The sequence below is a fragment of the Haliaeetus leucocephalus genome, unplaced genomic scaffold, assembly GCF_000737465.1.
Source record: "Haliaeetus leucocephalus isolate CR32 unplaced genomic scaffold, Haliaeetus_leucocephalus-4.0 Scaffold932, whole genome shotgun sequence".
In the NCBI taxonomy this organism is placed as follows: Eukaryota; Metazoa; Chordata; class Aves; order Accipitriformes; family Accipitridae; genus Haliaeetus; species Haliaeetus leucocephalus.
In genome coordinates this window covers 15,543,564-15,564,731 of record NW_010973368.1, presented here as the reverse complement: position 1 = coordinate 15,564,731, position 21,168 = coordinate 15,543,564, and the positions used below count along the sequence as shown (strand labels likewise).

Below are 21,168 nucleotides of genomic sequence, written 5' to 3'. Positions count from 1 at the left end.
TGTACAGAGTCCTTAAAGGTGTTTGGGAAGAAGCACACCTTCCTCCTACGGTCACGCTGCTGTTGGAATGTGTTTATCAAAAGTGAGTTAAATTACTAGGCAATTGCAGCACGTAATGTTTAACTAGGATCTGCAGCAGGAGAGTGCAAGGCTGAGTGGTTTTCTGCTGCTGGCTGGAAAGGAGGAACCAGGCAGGGGAAAAGAGAATAACCACCTCAGAAAATACCCCAAATCAGAGGGGACCAGGTGGCGGGGAACGGGGTCCCCTCGGTGCTCTGGACTGCAGCAGAGCTTCGCTTCCCAAAACACTGGTGCGCTGGGAGAGACCGGCACATTAAACCAGCTAATTGCAAAATACACACAGATCCAGGACTGAACTATGGGTGAAGGCTGGGACCTGCACAGGTGCCCATCCTAGCTAGTAGGAGCCACTGGCTCTACAACTGCAGTTATTTTTGGCAAATAGGGCTGGGTGTGGGGTTTCTGCCTGCAGTTTAGCAAGGCTCCATATCCTCGGCCATAGAAATTTGTGTCTTTGACACAGACGCATACAATCCCCAACTCCAGAAGAGCTTAGCGTGCAGGGATTTAGACATTCCCTGGCGATTGCCTTAAGCCACGGGCTTGCAGCTATTTTAGGCTTTCTCCCTTTCTCCCTCTGAGGGTCTGACCAGAAATTTCATCCTAAGCTAAAAATTGCATGAAATCGAATGCCTGTGTTAAAAATGCTCTCTTGATAAATCAGCATTTTCCTATGAAAAACTGCTTTGCCTAAAAATTCCTACCAGCCCTCATCCCAAGTAGCGTGGCAAGAGTGGGTGACACCACGAAATCATGCATCTTGCTCACCACGAGGGCAAGAGCCCTCCCGTGCCAGCCCTGGGTGCGGAACTGAAGTTTGTTACCATCCTGCCCTGTATGTAAATGCCAGCCATAAATGGATAAACACTTTTCGCTGGAAAAAGATCACCAATTTTTAACACCTTTGCTACCTTGCACTTTTTTAGGCTCAGGGGGAGAGATATGAGCAGCCACCGCTGGGGCTAAGGGTGGGCTGTGGGGCAGCCTGGAGCGGGGCGGGGGGGATAACGAATTCCTGGGCACACGGAGGCCGTTCAGCGAGCGTTGGGCTCCGGTGGGCCCCTGCGTGGAAGGACTTTGATCTGACTCCAGCCTTTTCCCACTGAGGCATCGCTTTTGAATGCGTTCCTGCTCTCAGCCTTGCCGTGCGCGGCAGACAAAGGCGAGGGGAGCGGGAAGAAGGAGGGGGGGCTGTTTACCCTCATCAGGAATGGTCGAGTGGCCCGAGTCAATAAAGCCTATTTTTCATTAACCTAATCATTATTTTTTTCTCGCTGCCAATTAAATTTTTCCTGTTGGTACTCAGAAGGGCATCGTTTCCATCTATGAGATTTTTTTTTTTTTAATAGGGGCCTTTCTGAACATGGTGGGGGTGTTTGAGGAGTGGAAATTAAAGTTTAATTTCTCTCTGGATGGAAGAGGATTTTTGAGATTTAATTATCACGCAGCTTGGATTCCTGACGGTTGAGGACTGCATTGGAAAGGCTGGTTTCCATTGTGTGGAGTGGATAATTATGCAGCCCTCTCCCGGGCTCGCTGCGTTTATTGTCCAGAAGAATCTTCCCAAGCAAAAGGGGGGAGCAGATTTACAATCTGAAATGCACTTTCAGAGCCTGCAAAAGTTTCAACTTGATGTTTGCAAAGAGAGACTTTTGCAAATATTTAAGATCTACTTATTTACCCTTTTAACAAAAAACTGCCCATCAGTTAATCTGGTAATCTGCCTTTCCCCCCACAGGTTGCTTAGGAAGTAGTTTTGTAAACTCAGAGAGAGCCCTTCTGCAGCTGGACTGCTTTGTGCTATCAGTTTCTAAGCAGGATTCCTTCAAAGGCAATGGGAATTTCTGCATAAAATCTACCAGCCCATTTGTATGTACAATGTCAAATGTAAGATTAATAGTCATCTGAAGCTTGGCAGTGCTTCTTACCTAGGAGGTAATGTTAATCTATCCAGGAGAAAATGTTGAAGGATTCAAACAAATCTAAAGTTTCCAAGCAAAATTCACTCACAACTGTTCTGTTTCACAAGGCTTTGGATTAACCTGATGTCTTTCCCACAGGCTTTTGAACCGTTGATGGTTAGAAGTTTGCCATAAAAATGGAAAAACTTCAGCAAAGGTCTTGTCAAATATGGTGAAGTTTTTGCAACTGCAACAACCCCCCCAAATCTTTCAAAGGTGGGATCAAATCTGCATGTGTTTGAGTGGGTTCAGATCTCGGGGCAAATGTCTTGCGCAGCTTTGGTCAGCGTGATGAGTTCAAAGAGAAAAATACCAGTTGTGGATGCTCACGGTTTCTTCTTGCGGAGTGGTGGAGCGGCAACAGTGCAAAATGGAAACCAGGGAGCAGATTCTCAGATACACTTGCACTCATTTCAGTGGATTTGCAAGAGGTAACTAACAGGGCAGTTAGATGTGCAAACATTTCAGATCAGCCTGTTTTCCAGAGCTTTCTGGCTGTGACTGAGTGACAAAGGGCTCTGAACCCAACTTGACTTTCATTTGCAGCTCTTTTTGGTTTCACTAGTGCAAACTCAAGAGTCTTTGGGCTTCTGATAGCTACCTTCCTATCTTGAAAGACCATGTGGTTGTTTTGGGGAAGGTAGCAGCTTATTATGGGAATTTCTGGATTATTAAAATAGCTTAGGACAACCTGGCCTCCGTTCCTCACGTACTCAGTTTTCAAATTAGCACCTTTCTCTTGTGCTGCCCTAAGACTCATAGACATGGACATGGCTGTCTCTGTAGCCTTCTCCTGTCCCTTCCTCTGTCATGGTGCCTATGAGCCTTGACTGCCGTTGGACTGTCAGTGCTGCTGGGGCTGTTTCCTAACCCACATGTTTTCCTGGCATTCACCAGCTTGTCTGCATTCACCGAGCTCCGCTTTTTTAAGGTCTTGGCTAGAGACCATATGTTGTTACTATAGTCATACCGAGCCTTGTACATGTTGGCCTTCTGTGATTTAGGACCATGCATTTCTGTGGAAAAGCTGGAAACGATAATTCTTAAAGGTAAGAACTCTCATTTTTGGGGGGGGTACTAACTCTCGAAATCCCTGGCTGTATTTTAAAACAGCCAACTGTTCCCACTATAACCTTTTCGTTGCAAACATCCCATTAGTATCGGAGGGCCCTACCCCAGCACTTGTTCCTCTCCACACACTCCTGCCAGCTCTGCTTTCTTCTTTGCTAGCTGCCATGCAGTTAGGTGAGACTTTCTGCAGGTGATGGAAAACCAAAATGCGTGGATGGTTTCAGATTACTGAGTCTGACATGCCAATCAAAGGCTGTTTAGTGATTTCTTTTTTGCCTTCAAATAATAGTGGTGCTTGCTTTCTGGAATTTAAGTGAAATAGCCACAGATTTTCTCATGTGATATTTGTGCAGGGTAGGCATGGAAAACAGAACTGATGGGCTCTCAGGGTCATCTAACCTATCCCTTCGCCCCAAGGCAGATTCAGCTCTACCTAAACTACTCCTGACAGATGTTTGTCTAACCTGCTCATGAAAGCCGTCATCAATGGCAATTCCACCACCTCCCAAGGCAATCTTTTCTAGCCCCTAAATATCCCTATTATTAGAGAGCTTGCTCTTCCTGGGTGGACACAAACAACAATTTATTCACTTCATCTTTTTTTTAAAATCATTTACATATTTGAATCTGTTACTACATCTATGTTTGGTCTTTTCTTCTCCAGGCTAAACAATCTGGATTCCTTCAAGCTCTCCTGCTAGATTATGCTTTCCACACTCTGATCCTCCTTATTTCTCTCCTGAATTCCTTCCAACTAGTCCGCATGAGTCTTGAAGCGTGATGCCTAAAACTGGATGCAGATCTCTATTCAGGATCTTTAATAGCACCAATGAAGGAGGATTATTTCCTCTGTTTACATACAGGGCTCTTGTTTCTGCATCACGATATGATCCCACATACTGCTTTTGCCCCAGCGTGACACTGATTCATGCCCAGTTTACGAACTGCAATAGCCCCCAAGATCCTTTTTCACAGAACTGCCGTGTATGAGGAATCGAAGGATGCTGCCACAAAAGTTTAGGTCGACCTCAGCAGAGGCTTTGAGCGTAGCAGGCTGGCAATGGGATGGGCTTAGCCTTTGGTTGCTGTTGTAGAGACAGGGACAGCAGCTACTTACCGTAGCAATAGCCAAAGTAAGTCAGGTGGGAAGGGCTGGGTTTTGGATGTGGGAGGGAGGAATGAAGTAACTGGATTGATAGAGGTGAAAATGAGTACAGCCTGTCCCCTTGGTTTCAGGGATTTTCTCCTGGGACAGTACCCTCTTGGCGACTTCTAGGGGCTGCACCGTTCCTTGAGGTGCCCCCAAAAAGAGGATGTGGAGCAAAGTGGGCTACTCTTTGCAAAGCACCCACACAATCCCAAATGTTTTGAGTCATTTGTAGCTGGTGGAAAGCCACTAATCGGCTTCGGGGCTTTTTTTGACCGGGTCACGTGACCGCGCTACCAAGATTAAAGCAGCACGAGGAAGGAAAAGAGGCTTAAACAGCTGAGGGTGCCTGGCAGGTCATTTTAACCTTTTCGTAATCATTAAAGCTGTAGAATCCCATTAGCAGTGACTTGCAGCTCTGCTCCCCGAATGAGTGCTGGTGACACAACTTTTCGTTCACCTCCACCTTCCCCCAAGGGACAGTCTGGCACAACTGGCTGGTAGCGCCTGAACTTCAACGAGAGGGTCCAGCCATTCCTTCCCATGCATCAGCGAGTCCATCGCACCAACGAGAAGCAATCCGTGGGGGTCTATCAGGAGCGGAGGATTTATCTCTCCGTATCTAAAATTAGACTCTCATGGAAGGTCCTGCTTAGGCCATACTGTGGTAGATCAGCCCTGGCCCATCTGTGGCAATAGTAGAGAGGTACAGGATAAGGAAGATTATGATGATCTCCTAATTCACTGCTTTGGCACTGGTCAATGGGCTATGGCTTTACTCTGCTGGGCTTGGCGACAGCGGAAGATCCTGCGCTGCTGCAGCGCAGCTCTGATGTGGGAGGCAAAGCTTTTTGGATGGAGCTACGTTGACTAAGGCACGAGGCAGTCAAAAAGCCTCCGGTTTGTTGGTGTTACTCATCTTTTCCTCTCTTGCAAGTTTCCATGAGCGCAGCATCACATCCAGTAGTCAGTCTGGTCCTCCCCTGACCTTCTGCCAGCTTCTGCATCTTTTGTTGTCTCCCTTCATATCAGCTCATAAGCACTGATAGAGAAATGCTGATACCACAGTGTCTGGAAGGGAGGATCGCTCTGATCTACCTGCAATTTGAACGTTGTCCTACTTTCTCTAGAATTGTCCTTTTTGCATTCAGGCAGTCCTTCGCTGAGTACATCTACGTGGTTGGACAGCAAACAGCTTCTTAAAGAGGCCAAGGAAAACCTGAATTCTGCCTGGTGTCACTGGGCTGTGGTGGGTGTTGCAGGTATTGCAGCACCTGGAACTGATCCAGAGAGCACCTACTCCCTCGGACAGTGCAGGCTTTTGGGTGCCAGGGGGCAAGAGCGCTGCAGCGGATTTAAAATCAGCTTTTCTCTGTTACATGTACACCAGTCAAGACTGTCTGGCTGTGCGTGTCTTGGACATTAATATTTCTATCACTGTGTTTGCTTATTGCATCTAATTACAGTCTGTCCCCTCTTGCTTGCAAGCTCAGCCTGAGGCTGAACCTCAAAAAACTCACACGGATTGTTCTCGGAGCGATGCCCAGCCAGGTATTAAAAGACAACTTGTAAAACAAACGCAGTCTTTTCCTTGGTTGTTTACCTTCAAAATCTCTGGGGGATATAAGGAAAGATTTCCCCAGGAAACCTGGACAAACAGTAGTGACTAAGAATCAGGGCTGAGCCGGGCTGTCCTGCAGGCAGCACGTCATGTGGGGAGCGCATCTGAGCAGCCTGGTGAAGGTGCCGTCCTCTCCTCCACAGGCAGGCTCACACGGAGAGCTGGGGAAAGCCCTGGAATGCTGCCGCAGCACTGTCTGTCCTTGCCCACTGCCAGCAGCAGAAGAGCAGCTACCAGTTGTCCCCCTCAGGAGAGGAGAAGTGTGGTGTCAGACTAGGAGACTGGGAGGTGTTTTACCACCTTCCCGTTAAGCAGGTTTTACGGGTCGGGTGGGTCCGACATCCTCAGCTGCAAGCTATCTCCAATGGTTCCTGCTCTGCTATGCGATAGAAGGACGGCCCCCACGAAGATTGTAATGTGAAGGTCACCCGGGCGAGGAAGGAGAAACCGGTGGCCGCTTTCCGATGGGACGAGACAGCTCTCTCCCGGCTGCGCTGCAGTAGACGGGCGCACACGGGCGCACACGCTCCTCGTTCCCTATCAGCCGCCTCCTAATGAAATCCCGATAAGATATCGGGAGCTCTTGAGCTCCTGTTGACAGTCATCGCGGGCAGATGTTTTGCTGTCTGCGGAGATGATATCATGGCTGGAAGTTGCAGTAGTGAGCTGTAAAAGCTGAAGTCAGGAGAGACCTTATCAGACTGTTACAGACCGACTTGAGGCCACTAAGCTCCCAGACAGGCCTAATGGACTGGAACTGAGTCGGGAATGTGCGGTCTTGAAGAACTTCAGAGCTCGTAGTTACAGGCTTGCTATGAAATGTTAATTAAATAGCTGCGGTGGCATATGTTTCGTCCTGTTGGAGCAGCACTTTGCAGCAGCACGGCCGTGTTGCCAGTGCGCAACCACCGGCTTGTGAGAGTTAGAAAAAAAGGTGTATTAGCCTGAGACCAGATTTCTTTGTTATTTGTGATTGGACTGACAACACACCTCTCTGTTGTTTTGACTAGTGTTTGAATACCTGTTCTATACCTGAGTTATCACCTCCACCTTGAAAATGAGGCCTGATCCTACCAGTCTTACTCAGACAGATGTTATCATGGGTGGCTTTGGATGCTACATATAGGTTTTTTATTTATTTAGCATAGTCTAAAGCAGTTTCTATTCAGTAAAAGTGTGCTGCAGCACCTCAGCTATGGAAATAATCAAGATTTGGCCTTAGTTCTGTTTCTGTAAGTGCCCTCCTGCCACCTCTTTAGTGCTGCCTGGCAGAGTGCAGAGGAAACTGTTCCCTACACAGCCCATGGTGAATGAGGTGGTGGGACAAGAGGCAGAGCAGGTTGGTATGGTTTGCTTGCAGAATATGTTGCAAAGCTACAAAAGGCTGGGAGCCTCTGGCTGCCATAGACCTTGTCATTGCATATTCTTTTACCGTGTTCCAAGAGAGAGCCCAAATTTTGCCCAAGCTCCTGCTGGAGAGGCATGGGGATTGGGGTTAGCAAAGTATGGTATTTTGGACCTGAGAGAAGAGAAGGAAGGTTTAGGTCAGTGAGCTTCTTCACCTCACTGCTGGAATACTTCATTTGGCTTTTACCTGCCTTTTATTTGCAGACCTGCCCTCCCATCTACGTGATTTCACAGCTGCTTTTAGTGATATTTTCAGCAGGGAGTAGCTGGGTTGGAGCCTGGCTAGCGGGCTGGAGAGCTGCCTTTGTTCAGTGGGGACAAGGGCTAACATGGGGACAGGGGCCAAGTCCCTCGGACAACGGCAGCATCCTCCAGGTGCTGGAAGAAGTGGCTTCTCCCTGAGGCAGGGTGAGAGTCACTGCAGAGCTGAGCATGCCAAGGCAAACTGAGGAGCATAGCCCGAAAGCCCTGGTGATGCCGTAGCAGAGGGCAGCACCTGCAAAACTAAAGGAGCTCAGCAGTGGCTTTGCGGTGTCCCTGCTCACATTTGAGCCATCCGCTGAGTTAAGCCTGACGTGAAAACTTGCCTCGCGCACCAGTCCAAAACAGGACATTGGGAATGGGGTTTGCTGGTAGGAGCAGAAAGATGGGGGCTGCCTAGGAAAAAGCAAGGGTGGTGGGTTTGTCCACCTCTCAGTAATTTCATTTAATGACATTATATAAAGAGATGTGGGTTTCATCTGCTTCCCAGCTGCTCTGAAAGAGTGCTGTTACCTTAATAAATCAACTTCTTTACAAGATGTAACCGCTGGCCCATTTTTCAGCCTGCTTGTCTGTGTCAAGAAGCAAAACCAGAAGAGCAATATGAATCTGAAATATAGTGCTAAGAGCAGAGGTGTGATAACGAAACTGCCGACAAACAGCGAAATGTTTTATTGAGCACAGGGGAAGGCCTTTTTATGAGACGATCTTTGATGGGAGGGAAGGAAGCCAAAGTGTCAGCATCCCATCACACGAAGAAGAAGGCGGCAGCTGGCCACAAGGTGCAAACCTGGCAGAGCATCACTCCTTCCTGTGTCTTTCCTCCTTGGGTTTGGATATGGGAGAATCCCTTTAAGGATGCTGCTTTTTATGAGGAGAGGAAGAGCCTTGTTTGCAGGACACTGACAAAAGATAGCTGTGCTTTACTGTCTTAAATCATGCTTAGTGAAAGTAGCTCCTGGGGAGAAAATTAAGCGGGAGGCAGCAGGTGTCCAGCCTCGCTGCTGGGGGTGTGGGCACCTCCATGGTGGACGCAGGGATGGTGCTGGAGTGGGGCACCACGGTCCTGACCTGCCAGCCAGCACCCCAGCCAGATACTGCGTAACCCCCCTCTTTGTAGCAGACATCGAAAAGACAAATCAAACCTCAGTGGGATGCCGTGGAAGAGGACTAAGGCACCTCTGTTGGCTCAAATCTACTCATGCCGGATTGTTTCGTATTGCCCAGGCTGGGTGTAGGGACTGTCCCGCTGTGAGCGAGTGCCATCGGAGGGCTCTTGACGGCTTCCTCATCTCATGGACGCCTACCTTAACATTTTCTTGCATCTCTGCTGTGAACCGCCCTACGTAAAGGGGTTGCATTTTTTTCTTGTATTCATTTAAGTGCTAAGGCCTCATTATGAAAAGGTCTTAAATAAAAGTGTTTCGATCCCAACCATGTAGCTACCATGCAAACCTCAGCTCTGCGTGCTTGTGGTTTGGAGAAACGACATACAAGGAAATAAAACCATTTCTTTTACTACTGTCAAAATAAATGTATAATTCATCATATTTGCCCCTCTGACAGATTCCTCTGAAATCTCAGATGAGAATCGGAAATGCTCCAGTGTCTCCAGGTGTCTTTTAAAATGACACTGTTCTGTGCTCTGCAGGGTGAAAGATTGTTTTGATTGTTAAAACAGTTTCTAATTTATGTTTTAAAAAAGCCTTAGGAGCCAGGCAGTTCCGTGCTCTCTCAGAGGCCATTGAGTTAAAACAAGGTAGAGTGATTTGTCTTGCCTCCATTTAACTGTAATGAGTGTTAAGTGGTTTATCTATGTGGAGAAAAGTTACTCAGCTAGATTACATCCAAGTTGAATTACACCCCGTTCCAGATGGAGTATATTTTTTAAGACAGTAAATCTTGAGGAGGGTGGATAATAACAGTAGTGCTCCTTCCTGGGCTGGAATGTGACTCTTCTACCTCTCGTGGAGATAATGTGCGGAGCTACATCCAATTAGTTTTTCAAAGGCTTTGTAAAGAAACGGGACTTCAGGTTTTACGTCTCTGTGAACAATTTAGCTTGAAGCATTTACATCGTACAAGTGAGCGATGGCTGATGGTGACTATGGCTTTCAACCGGTTTGCTGTTGCGGGTAGCAGCCTGGCAGGGCACAACGCCGGCTCTCTCCCCGACCTCCTCTTCTGCACCAAGTGTGATGGCTGCGTCAGGGAGGGTGTTGGGTGGGAGGTGAGATGTTTTGATGGGTAATTCCTTCCCTCTGGTGCCATCTGGTCCGCTAAGGCACCCATTGCTCATGTAGCTGGTGCTCACGGACCTGAGGAGTCACTGGGGGAGGACGTTGGCCCCGCTGGCATCCCAGGCGGCAGCGAGTCCCAGAGCATCCTCCCAAAAAGCTTATCCTTGGCTATGTGTCCTTGGCCACCACCCTTGTCTGCTTCCCTGGTACTGTACCTCCCCTTGGCTGTGCCTCACTTCTGTAGAGCCAACCGGCGTGGTTGTCCGGCCAGGGTAGCACGAGGTGTCAGGTCACCGGCAAGGCACCAGCAGGCGTGGGTGGACTCCGAGTCGGTGCCACGAGGTGGTCGCCAGGCGGGTGTGCTGGGAGTACGTATGCCCCAGCACCCAGGTGTGGGAGCTGCTCGTGCCGACGGGGAGAGTGCATTTGGGCTGGTTAACGTGGAACATTCCTCACAGCTGGCGGCAGGCTTCGGCAAGGCAATGAGGACCATTTGTTTAATGTCTGATGAAGGGGATGGGGGGGTCCGAGCCGTCGGTGATCCAGCTCTGCTGCCTCTCCTGGGTGGGTCAGCGGGGCCGTCCTTGCCCCATGGCTCTGGCGGAGGCGGGAGAGGAGGGAAGCTCACTGATAAGAGGAAGGTCAGAGGCAGAAAAATGCTGGGAATGTGTTTCTTGATCTAACGTGGGAGAGACCCAGCCTGGGGTTTCGCTGCTCAGCCCAGCAGTGTTACTGCCTGCTGTTGTGAGAGTTATGGGATTTTTTAAACCTGAGATCAAGATGAAAATGGCTCATCTGGCACCTACCTCAGCACAGGCAGGTCCTGAAGATGGAGGCAATTCATCTCTGAGGGCACAGCGAGAACAGGGATAGCTCTGAGCACTGTTTCTCAGCCTTTGCCTGAGATGGAGCATCTTCTGCTGACAAAACAGCTGATTTTCTTTTTTGCTTTTTTTCTCCATGTATTTTATGTTGCTGTGGGATGTTTTCTGGCTGAGGTCAGACATCAGACATGGGTTTGGGTTGAACAGTGTTTGAAGAATTCTAGCAAATCTCAGAGCAGGCTTTCAAGACTGGGGGGAGCTGTGGTGTGCACTGGCTCCTGGGGATGCAGGGCTTGCCTTCCCAAGGAGTACCCTTTTTTTGGCAAGGGATACGAAACCAAAGTGAGGAAATAATTCTCCATTTCCTTTGGCAGCCATGCTCTATTCTGTCCATCAACCAGCCAGTCAGTCCTTGTAGCATTCAGGGCCTGAACACAGCAGCTTCTGTGTCACCATTCATCCGCTTAAGCTCAGTTTCCTGTAGTTGTTAGCAGTGCTGGAACCCACCACAAGCACATGTTGAAGAGGTTGCTCATGAGGTTCATGTTGCCAGCCTCCACCCTGGGTAACTTCCCACTGTGTTTGAACGAAGAGCTGCTGGAGAGGACCTCCTGCAGTTTCTCTACCCTCCGTGGGCACAGAACTGTGAGAAAGGGCTTGTTTGCATCAGAAATAGTCCCCATAAGCTTTTTTCCTGGTTGTTGTTCTTTGCACACTACATGGTGTAGTGGTCCACAATAAAAACACTTAGTAGTGATAAGAGAGTACAAAGGTGAGGGGGGTACTGCATAGAGCAGGCTCCCTGCGGCTTGGGAAACAGGCTTGGACTGCTAATGGGCAACAGGCTTAGTCAATGCTGTGGTTCTTGTGGAGCCTGTGTCTGTTACCGGCATCACATCGAGACCTTCTTGAGCATTATCTAGCACTTTTACAGTTGTTTATGCAAGCGTTGCTGTCTGCACAATTTATGCATGCAGAGACTGTGCTGGGTCCAGAGGCATATCCCTGATTCCCAGGCAGGCGTGGATTGAGCCTCTCCTTTGACCCCGCTTTGAATCCTTCCTTGAAACTGCTTTGAATGCCCTGATACTTTGAGATAAAAATCAGGACCTGCTGTATCAGCATCACTGCATTCATTGTGTAGAGACACTCGGCTCTGCTGCCAGCCCGGCAGCGTGGTGGTACCGCTGGAGCTGGAGGGCAGGCAGGGAAGGACGCCTCATCTCAACAGATCTACCGATGGAGGCTGTTGTACCCAGCACAGGAGTGGAAATGGTGGAGTCTCTGGTTGTCTTCAGACAGAGCTGGAGGCTGTTCTGGGAACTGTCTAGCCAAATGAGTATTACTGGGCTGAATTTAGGGGTAAGTTAACAAAGTGTGATGGCCTGGGGCACAGAGGAGGTCAGACCAAAGGGTCCATGGTCGTCCTGGTTTTGTATTTAAGAATCTTAAACTCCCCTCTCACCCCACTGGAGGACAGGTTCATTACTAATTCAGCAAGTTCTTCAAGCTGATGCTGAAATCTTGCTGACTTAAGCACCGATCTTCTGCAGCTTTATACTCGCCACCTTTTGATATGCATGACTAAATTCAAAATACTGTTGTCATGAGGCCTTCTCGGGGAAGATTGTTCCTATAACCTACTTGGTTTGCCCCCTTCTCCTCTGACCTGGAGACGTCTCCCACGTTGGGGTTGTTTTTGGGCTCAGAGAGTTTGTGGTCCCTGCAGCTGAAGGTGATATTGCTGTGAACCTTACCACCACTTAAACTGTTCACTGAACTTACATAGCTTCCTACGGTGTCTTGACCTTTTTCATGAGGACTTGTTTGGATTTCCTGGGTTTGGACAAAGCACAATCCAAACAAAAAAGTGAGCCTGTTTCCTCTGAGAGTGTTTGTGCTTTAGATGGGCACTTGACTCCGATCCGTCCTGCTGTTCCTTTATGTGCAGTTTGGCACTTGTCTATGGCAGCACTTTTTCAGGCATATTCCAATTTTTCTCTTGAATGGTCAAAGCACTCTCAGCGATTAGCTGTAGCTTGCATGCTAGCTCTTCTGCTAAACTGCCCCCAGAGTGGCCAAGAAACAGCATCCAGGCTTGTGCCGAGTGCGTTCGGCAGCTACTGGCAAAGGCAAAGATAAGCTGTTTAGTGCAGAACCAGCCTAAACCTTACATGTATGCGTGGGCGTGTGTTTGTGTGTGCAGAGATGCAGCCAGTGGAGCCTGCTAACCATGGTGGGGCTGATCCTGAAAGGTGCTGGCAATCGGCAAGGTGCAGCGGCATCAGCAGGGTTGCATGAACACCTGGTTCCTCGCCGAGTCACGCTCAGCGAGAAGTCCTGTGGTTCAATAGTGGCTTTTGCAGTCGTGCCGTAATACATGAAATGAGGTAAAAGATAATTCCATTTTGCAGAGCCCTTTTAGCAGTGCAGAAAATGTTTGGCTTTTTTCATATGCTTAAGCTGCAAAATGTTTCCTCCTGCTGTAACAACTCACAGCCTCTGCTACCAAAATTACTAGTGGAGGAGAAATTTTGCAAGCATCCAGGTGGATGGAAGGAGCTCTTGCAAACTGCTAAGCTACAATGAAAATGGAGAAAAGGTTTTCCCAGGTTCCTTCGTTTTCTTCCCTGTGAAATTTGCAAATGTGTTGCTTCAAAGCATGTTTCAAAACAAAAACCAGATGTTTTGGAGAGCGCTAAGCCACCCACAGAGCTCTCCAGCAAGTTATCTTCTACGCCAGGTCACCCTATCTGGTGTTGCTGTCTTACTGCAGCGGTAGACTGGCCATTACATTCCTGCAGGTTGAATATTACCATTTTATGTGAGGTTATTCTGTATTTTATTGTCCTGGTATTTTTTCTGGTTAGTGTCGGGTGCTTCCACTAGAAAAAACAGATGTCCTGGGTAGACACTTGTAGTCTATGTCAGGCTGTGTGTGTACTGCAGCTCTCTGGTCTTGCTGTATACACTTCTTCCCCTTTTACAGCACTGGGAGTTGTGGCAGTGACCTCTTTGTAGAGCTGTGCCAGCAGCTTATTTTTGTGAGTTTTTTTGATTGTTTTTGAAATAAAGAGGCATGTGTGTGGAGGGTTTGTTTATTCAACCCTAAAAGGAAACATCTTGCTCTGTTGTTGAGTATTTTGGTGAATTTTAGGTGAATGAGAAATTATTTTAAAGCTAGGAAATTACTTTTATAAAATTATGAAACACAATATTTCAACTTCACTTTCCTGCTGTACCCCCCACCCCCCGACCTGGTGGCACTGGTATGGATTCACTGAAGATACTGCTGTTGCTGAATCTCAGCTTTTTAGTGAAAAAAGGTTTTGGCAGAACCTACTCCTCACCCTGTACACTTGGGGTTTTATTCATTAGGTCTTTCCCAAGCTTGCCTTCCACAGAGTGGGAAAACATATTGCTGTCTGACGGTACTTGCCTGTAACACAAGAAGCTTAAATGTATTTTTTCTCTTTTCCTAAAGATTCATCTTCCAACTATATCAGGCAACTTGAAACAAAAGTGAAACTGCTGGAGGATGACAACAAGCTTCTTTCCCAGGTAGGTTTTTTTATTGCCTAATAGATATTAATGTGGCTTGGTTCTTCTGTTTCCGTATAGTTGTGTCTGACTGCCCACTTGAATGCACAAGGGCTTTTGGTGGACATCCTACCAGGGAAGAGCATAATGGTCTTTTTATATCCCCCCCCCCCCGATAGAATTTGGTTTCCTTCTGTTAGAAAAAAAAAAAAAGTAAATCCTTTGTTAGTGTCTGTGTGTGTTTCAGAAATGCATTAACACCTCCCTGCAGAACACCTTGATCCACCGCTGCTCTCGGGGATGCTGCGAGGATCCGGTGCTGCCTGTGCCCTTGCTGTAGGATTTTGTCTTGCTTGCCCGTTTACACTGACTTTTATCTTGTTAAAAGAGGAGGCTGTAGTCAAAGGACAGCCTTGGGAATAGTTTTGTGCAGCGCTGGCTCCCAGCTTTTATTTGAGATCTTGCTTAAAACCGAACAGACTTCTCTAAACTGGCACTTTTTGCTTGCATCTGCCCTTCAAAGTCTACTCCATGTGCCACTGAGCTTTTGATCACTCCTGGTGCTTACCTATCTGTATATAGCAATGTCAAGCAGCAGGAAGAAAACAGTCATTCTGTCTGATATGTCCCCTGGATCCCCTGTAAAATGCAGCACTTGGTGTAAACAGGGGCAACTTTGCTGAATTCAGTGAAGCACTGTCTATTTAAACCATCGGAAGAGTTACCCTTTTTCTCTTGTTCTTTGCATCCTTTTTCACTGTTGTATGTTCTACCTCCCTGGCATTTTAAAGGCTTTTTTCTATACTTTGCTTCTTACTTCAAGCACTGAGTTTCATAGTCATTTTGTTCCAGATTCTTTCCAATTATAAGGACTGGAAATAAAAACCCCCTCCTAATTTTTTTTTTTTTTTTAAATACCTTTTTTGCCAGTTTATGTTGTGCTGTTCTTTGCATTTCACCAAGTCTGAAAATAGACCGCTCCAGGACCACATGTGACTAAAACATCCCTGTTAAAAAAAAAAACCCAAAAAGAGAAAAGGCTCTATGCTTACTGAAATTTCAATAAAATAATTTTGTCAGTTCTTATTTTTACTGAAATACACATTTGGTCCTGATGGTGAGCTTTTTTTGCAGATTACTCCAAATTTCCAGTGTACTCATTGGCATTGCTAGCCATGAAACAAAACTCACAGGGCATGGAAGGGTTAAAACCCCCAAAGAGTGCTCAACCTAACAGCTACTGAGTGGCTTCATGTATTAATCAATTGCTAATTTAATTTTAACTCCGTCTTTCTCCCAACCCGTGAGTGAGCTGGTGGCGGTCGAAACCCCGAGACTATTTAATTGGAGCTATTGATAAGCAGATGGGCTGTGCGTGGGCAGTTGGGATGCGCATGGATTCGGGGACAGGCTCAATGTGCCCTTGGCCCAGCTTTGTCCTGCCACAGCTGAGTACGTTACTCCGTCGGATCTGCCTTACGAGGTCAAAAAAGAGTGGTTGGTAATTAATGGGTGGTAAATTAATAGGGGCTGAATAGCTGCCCGGGCTTATTGCGTGGGGAGGGTGAAGCCCCGTTAGCGTTGGGGCGTGTGAGGCTGAAGCAGCCCCACGCATCAGCCCTTCAGCTTCGTGCCGTCCTGGGTGGGAAGGCTGTGCCTTTTCCTTCACGCGCACAACTGTCCTCAGGTGTCCTCACCCTTCAGGCTGTGTCACGACAAATGTTTGAATCCAGGAGGGAGGGAAATGATCTTAAAACAGCTCTGTGCTCTGGAGAGGGCCAGCCGCCTCCCCGGCAGCAGCAGGCACCGATGCCAGCCTGGCTGTGACGTTCTGTGCAGCCCCTGTGTGATGTCTTAATGGCCCTCCAAAAAGATCAGGATCCGACCTATTTTAGATCACGCTCAGGAGATGCCTCTTTTTATCCTAAGCAGGGAGACAGCTCTCCTTAGGGCAACAGGAGAAGTGTTGAAGCTGCCATGGTCTGGGCCGACTCCCTGGCAATACCGAGCCGCATCACCTCCAAATCTGTCACGCTGCAAACCTAGATTTGGATTTTTTTCTCTTTCAATGAGAAAGATGAGGAAAATCTGTATAGGCGCAAACTCACATGCATGTGTACACGTTGCTCCCAGGACTTTCCCAGAAAACTGTAATCCACTTACTGTATTCTTACTTGCTTCATCTGATTGGAAAGCGTTTAGCTGTTACCATGCAGATCTTGGGATAAGACTCTAGTCAAAAAGGATCCTGGCAAACTTTCTACTGTTTTTAAAGTTGCCAGGTGATCCTGGCCATTTGAACTCTGCAATGCCAAACTGGCTTGTCAACACCAAAGTCACATTTTAACTTGGCTTGGCTTTCTCCCTGGGAGTATTGACATTGCAATAATATTTGCAGTGTGGTGTCAAGAAGTTGTATCACCGGCGTGCTGAGGAGCGATGAAACCTGACGTCCTAAGTAACAAACAGTGCCTGTGCATTAAGGGATTAACAAATCAGTGGCGGTTATGGAAGTCTTCCTGGCTTCTCTCCAAGTGCTAAACATAGAGCTGAAATAGTGCTTCAACCAGAGAAACCCAAGAAGGCCGGTGCTGCAAATGATATTGCAAGCTTTACGGGAGGATTTATATTACAGTGGCCGGTGACACAATGCCCCTTTGCTAGCTGGTGCATCCTGAGCAAGATTTGTTGCTTTATCTTCTTCGACGTCTGGGGTGTGAAGCTGTGCTGAGAGGTGATGTCTTTGTACCACCTTCAGGCATACACTTAAGTTGGTGCAGGCGTCCCCAGCCTGCACGTTTTCTCCTGCTTCCCGACATCTTTCTCCATAAGCACTTCGGAAGAAAATCTCAGTGGGAGAGGCGAGAGCTCCCCAGCCTGTGCCGAGGCGGCCGCTCTGCACTGCACGTGTTACCTGCAGCGCAGGTGTGCTGCGATTCACACTTCTGTCTCTTCTTCTGGTGACTCATTTGAGCAGATTAATGGAGAGAGCTTTTTCTCCCCTTGGGAGATCAAGAAGTACCATCTCATGAGCCACACTTTGCAGTGGGAGGAAAGTAAGTGGAGAAGTGGATGTAATTTCTGATAGATGTATATGGATTTTTTTGTTTTGACTTCTTTTGCTTTCTGGGGAAGGCGATGGGTATTTCCAGTTAGGAAATGAGCTGCTTCTGACATTGCTAACCCATCAGTAATCATTGCTCTTCCCATTCTCCCTTCTCTGAGGAGAAACGGCTCCAGTTTTATACCTTTCTTTGACTCAGGTTTACACTGTAATGTTTTACTGGCATGGCCTTGTTAACTAGAAAGTCATCCTCTTGGATGGCATCGCTGTGCTCGCAAAATCCCGGGCAGCAATTCTGACAACACACAGCTTTTGTTGCCCTGGTTTATATTGGTAGGGGAGATGCTCTAGCGAACGCCACTACCAGAAAAGGCCCCTCGATGCCTGCTCGCCAGTGCTGGTAGGTGTCTGTGGTGTAACCACAGTGGCAAAGTCCCCGCAGAGCAGGTGGGGACCTCAGTGTCCTGGGGTTGATGGTGTCAGCCTTTCTCACAAGCGTAGCTGGTTTCTGGAAGTTTTAGTCGAGGTGTAAAGATGAACATAAGCTCTGAGGAATGTTGGTTGTTGGCTTTGGAGAGCTTCACAGGCATCACTTTTATAGTCTCAAATTCTCTGGGGAAGAAGTGCACTAAGTTCTGCTGTGTGCATGCAATTAATCTATGCGACATCACGTGGGAGAAGTCCTGTTTTTCCTCTGTGCCATTGTGGGGAGTGCCCAGGAGAGCTGGTGTTAACCTCTCTTTTGTGGTGCCTGGTTGACTAGATGATGGTACCTTCCATATTACTAAGGTATAACCCCTGAGATGGGAGACCCTATTTGCTTTCCGTTCCTCTGAGCTGAAAGCATCCAAGCAGAAAATAGACCCCTAAAGCCACTGCCCCTTAAACTAAAAATGAATTTGTAATTACACCCTTTCCCTTCGAGATTACAGAAACCCATGTTTATGATCTTCAGGAGCTCCAAAGGTCAATTCTGGTTAGTTTTATAACTAATGTATACATTTTAGAGATAATAACAGTGACAAACTTCTGGCCATTCTTTCACATTATTTTGCATTTCCCAGCTCATTCTGTACAATGGCAAGGATTGGGCACATTTAACTAAAACTGAATTTTATAGGCTTTGTGGGCTCATCACCCTGTTCTCCTCATAAGTAAGTCCTGTGCACCATAGGCTGGCTGTCAGGAGTTTTGGTTTATAGTCTCTGCTGAGCTGTGTCTGGCTTTTCCCTTCAGAACAGGAATGCGAGAGGCATTTTCCTACTCAAAGATGCCCAGGGCATGTTGCACACCTTTGTTTCAAAAAGCCCAGCTTTGAGCAGAGCAGATGTGTTGGGCAGGCAAGACTTTGAGTAACTGGATGTTTGACAGTGAGGTCCTGGTGCATCTTTCAGGGAAAATTTCAGATCCCATGGTGCAGAGCAGAAATACAAAAAATTCTTCTCTAGGGAGGGGACAACCCTTGGGATTTATGAGGAACATCAGAGTATTTAATTAAAGTCGCCAGTAGACTTCAGTATTACCAGCACTTCACAGCATTTCAGTATTTGCTAGCTAGCTGATTGGGATTTAGAGTATCCTTGGAAGATCTTTAGAGCATCCCTGGAAGATCTTGAAAACTGTGCTTAGTGTTATTTTTAAGAAATTGCATGCTTGGCCTGAATTAAAAGAAGGCTGCAGCTGTACAGATAGTAAAATGATAGTGAATAATGCCTGTAAACACTGCTATTAAAACAGAGCTGAGGTTTTTGAGCTAGGAGATTCCATGGTAGGGACATCTACAGGCTGCCTCAATTCTTCTTAGCCAAATGTGAATTTGGCACAAACATACACTCAGCAGGCAGTTTCTAGCATATTGTTCTGAAAATGAGGGGAGAAAAAACTGGATCCCAGGATTGAAGAGAGCCTGAGAGTTGTTAGTACTGCAAAGAACAAAGATGTAAATGCCGTTCAGTGGAGATCTTGATCTCTTCCTGAAAAGCAGAGGATGGAGGAAAAAAAGAAATTGCCCACAATGTGCTGGCTGGCTCCAGGAGAGTCGGAGTGCAATTTCCTCTTGTTTTATTATCAGTCGCTTTTGTGCCAAGTGTGCCATTAACAGTTCCTGCTTGTGGAGTTGCCCCTCGACTCTCAGAGTTGCTATAGGGTCTTAATGTTTGGGCCTCTCCTTGCATTGTGGCTCTGGAGTTCTCTTGTGAGGCCATGGCTTGCACCAGGAGCATTGCCCATGCTCACCACGAGTGGAACAAAATTACAAACCTGTCTTATTTCCCCAAAGTCTACCTACTGTTTGTGTGTGAAGGGGATAGGTGCAATTGCTTTAATTTAAGGTCTCACAAGGGAAATTGGATTTTTTTGTAATAGAGAGCAATTCAGGCATGAAAGCTTTCCAGTGCATTTGGTCTCCATTTAAATTCAGAATACTGAAGGGGACATGCCCTAGGTTACTATATTACCATTTTTATGTGCTGTTTAAATGTTTAGCTGCATATTAATTTTAACTAATCAAAAAGGAGATGCGTATTTGGGGCCTCATCCAAATATTTCTTTCAAGTCAATGGTGAGACTCTCTACAGGAGTCCATGCATTTTGCAGTACAGCTCACGCAGAACCAGATTTTTATGAGACCTCCTCTGATGAGACCTTTCATGAGACCTTTCCTGAGACCACTCTCCAAACTTTGATTTAGGCCTGTAATTGCATTGCATTGCTTACATGCGTAAATGCAAGAAATGTTAACAGAATCCCCCAAATGTAGCTTCCTTAGCTGTGACAGCAGAAGCTTCAAGAAAACATAGCATGCAAAACCAATCTATGTCCAAGTGTGTTTCATTTCACCTCATTCTTTTATGAATTATAATGACACGACTGATCTGACCAATTTTCTATCAAATAAGTGGACCTGACATTTAAGTAAACAATATATATTTATTAAATAAAATGGTTTTTTACCTGCAAATAAGAGATGTACAGTTTTGTAAGAGCAGTGCAAAGAGGTCTCAGACTTGCATCCAAAATACTTTCAAGCCCTTTAAGACAATGGAATTCCTTCTGTTGACTTGGGACATAAGGGTCTTGGGCTGCTACCTACCAAAATAAATATCCTCTTGGTATTCACCTCCCATTCATAGGTAGGAGCATGTCTAAAAAGCAGGATCAATGACAGAAATGAGCTTTTTGCAACTTGTAATGAAAGCTGGACGGTGCACTGTGTGTTCTGGGGGTTGTCACCCGTGGAATCAAGGGAGTTTACAAGAATGCCACCTGGAACATACAAACAGAGTTCCCCAAAAACCTAGGAAGTATAATTCAAGAAGTTCTGAAACCAGAAGTCAAATAGCAGATAGACAGAAACACAGTGTTTATTGAATCATAGGAATTTGAGACGATCATATAATTTCTTGCAACTTAACTCAAAATTTTTGAAGGACTGGAGCTGAATTTCTATGTAAGAGCGTGAGTGTGAGAAAGGCGCACACACAAATCTCTGCCATGCCCCATTTGTTTCTGCTGCGGGTAAGCAAGAACATTGGGTTTAATGAGGCTCAGTTTAACCTCCAGCTGTGAAATGTGGGTTTAGTCATATCCTGTGCTTAACCGGCTTTGTAATAATTTCACTAGATTCCACTTTTTTCTGTATATGAGGACAGGGTCAGGGAAAAAGCTCTTAATTGCAGTTAGATCAGGCTATGATGAAGCAGTGTTTTGTGTCTTTGTAACATGTAGAGAGGTTCGAAGTACACAGATTCTCAGTGATCAGTCCATCTGAGAAGGACTGAAAACTGTTTCGAGGGGAAACTAAGCAATAGCTGCAGAGGCTTAAAACCAGATTTTTGCAATATGTTCAATGCCACATTCAAGACCAGCTCAAGAAAAATTCAGTGAAAAGAACTTGGGGAAGTATGGGAAGGATGTTAATCATTCATTGCTTTTGAACCAAAACTGTAGCTT

At 46.7% G+C, this 21,168-nt stretch overlaps 1 protein-coding gene across 1 annotated transcript in view; it reads left to right on the top strand.

Moving 5' to 3' along the window:
* The window catches only part of CCDC85C (coiled-coil domain containing 85C), a 111,845-nt gene that overhangs the window by 55,549 nt on the left and 35,128 nt on the right, over positions 1 to 21,168 (top strand). Inside the window, exon 2 of the mRNA XM_010583930.1 lies at positions 14,098 to 14,174. Within this exon, the coding sequence (XP_010582232.1) occupies positions 14,098 to 14,174 (77 nt within the window). The remainder of the gene's footprint in view (positions 1 to 14,097; positions 14,175 to 21,168) is intronic.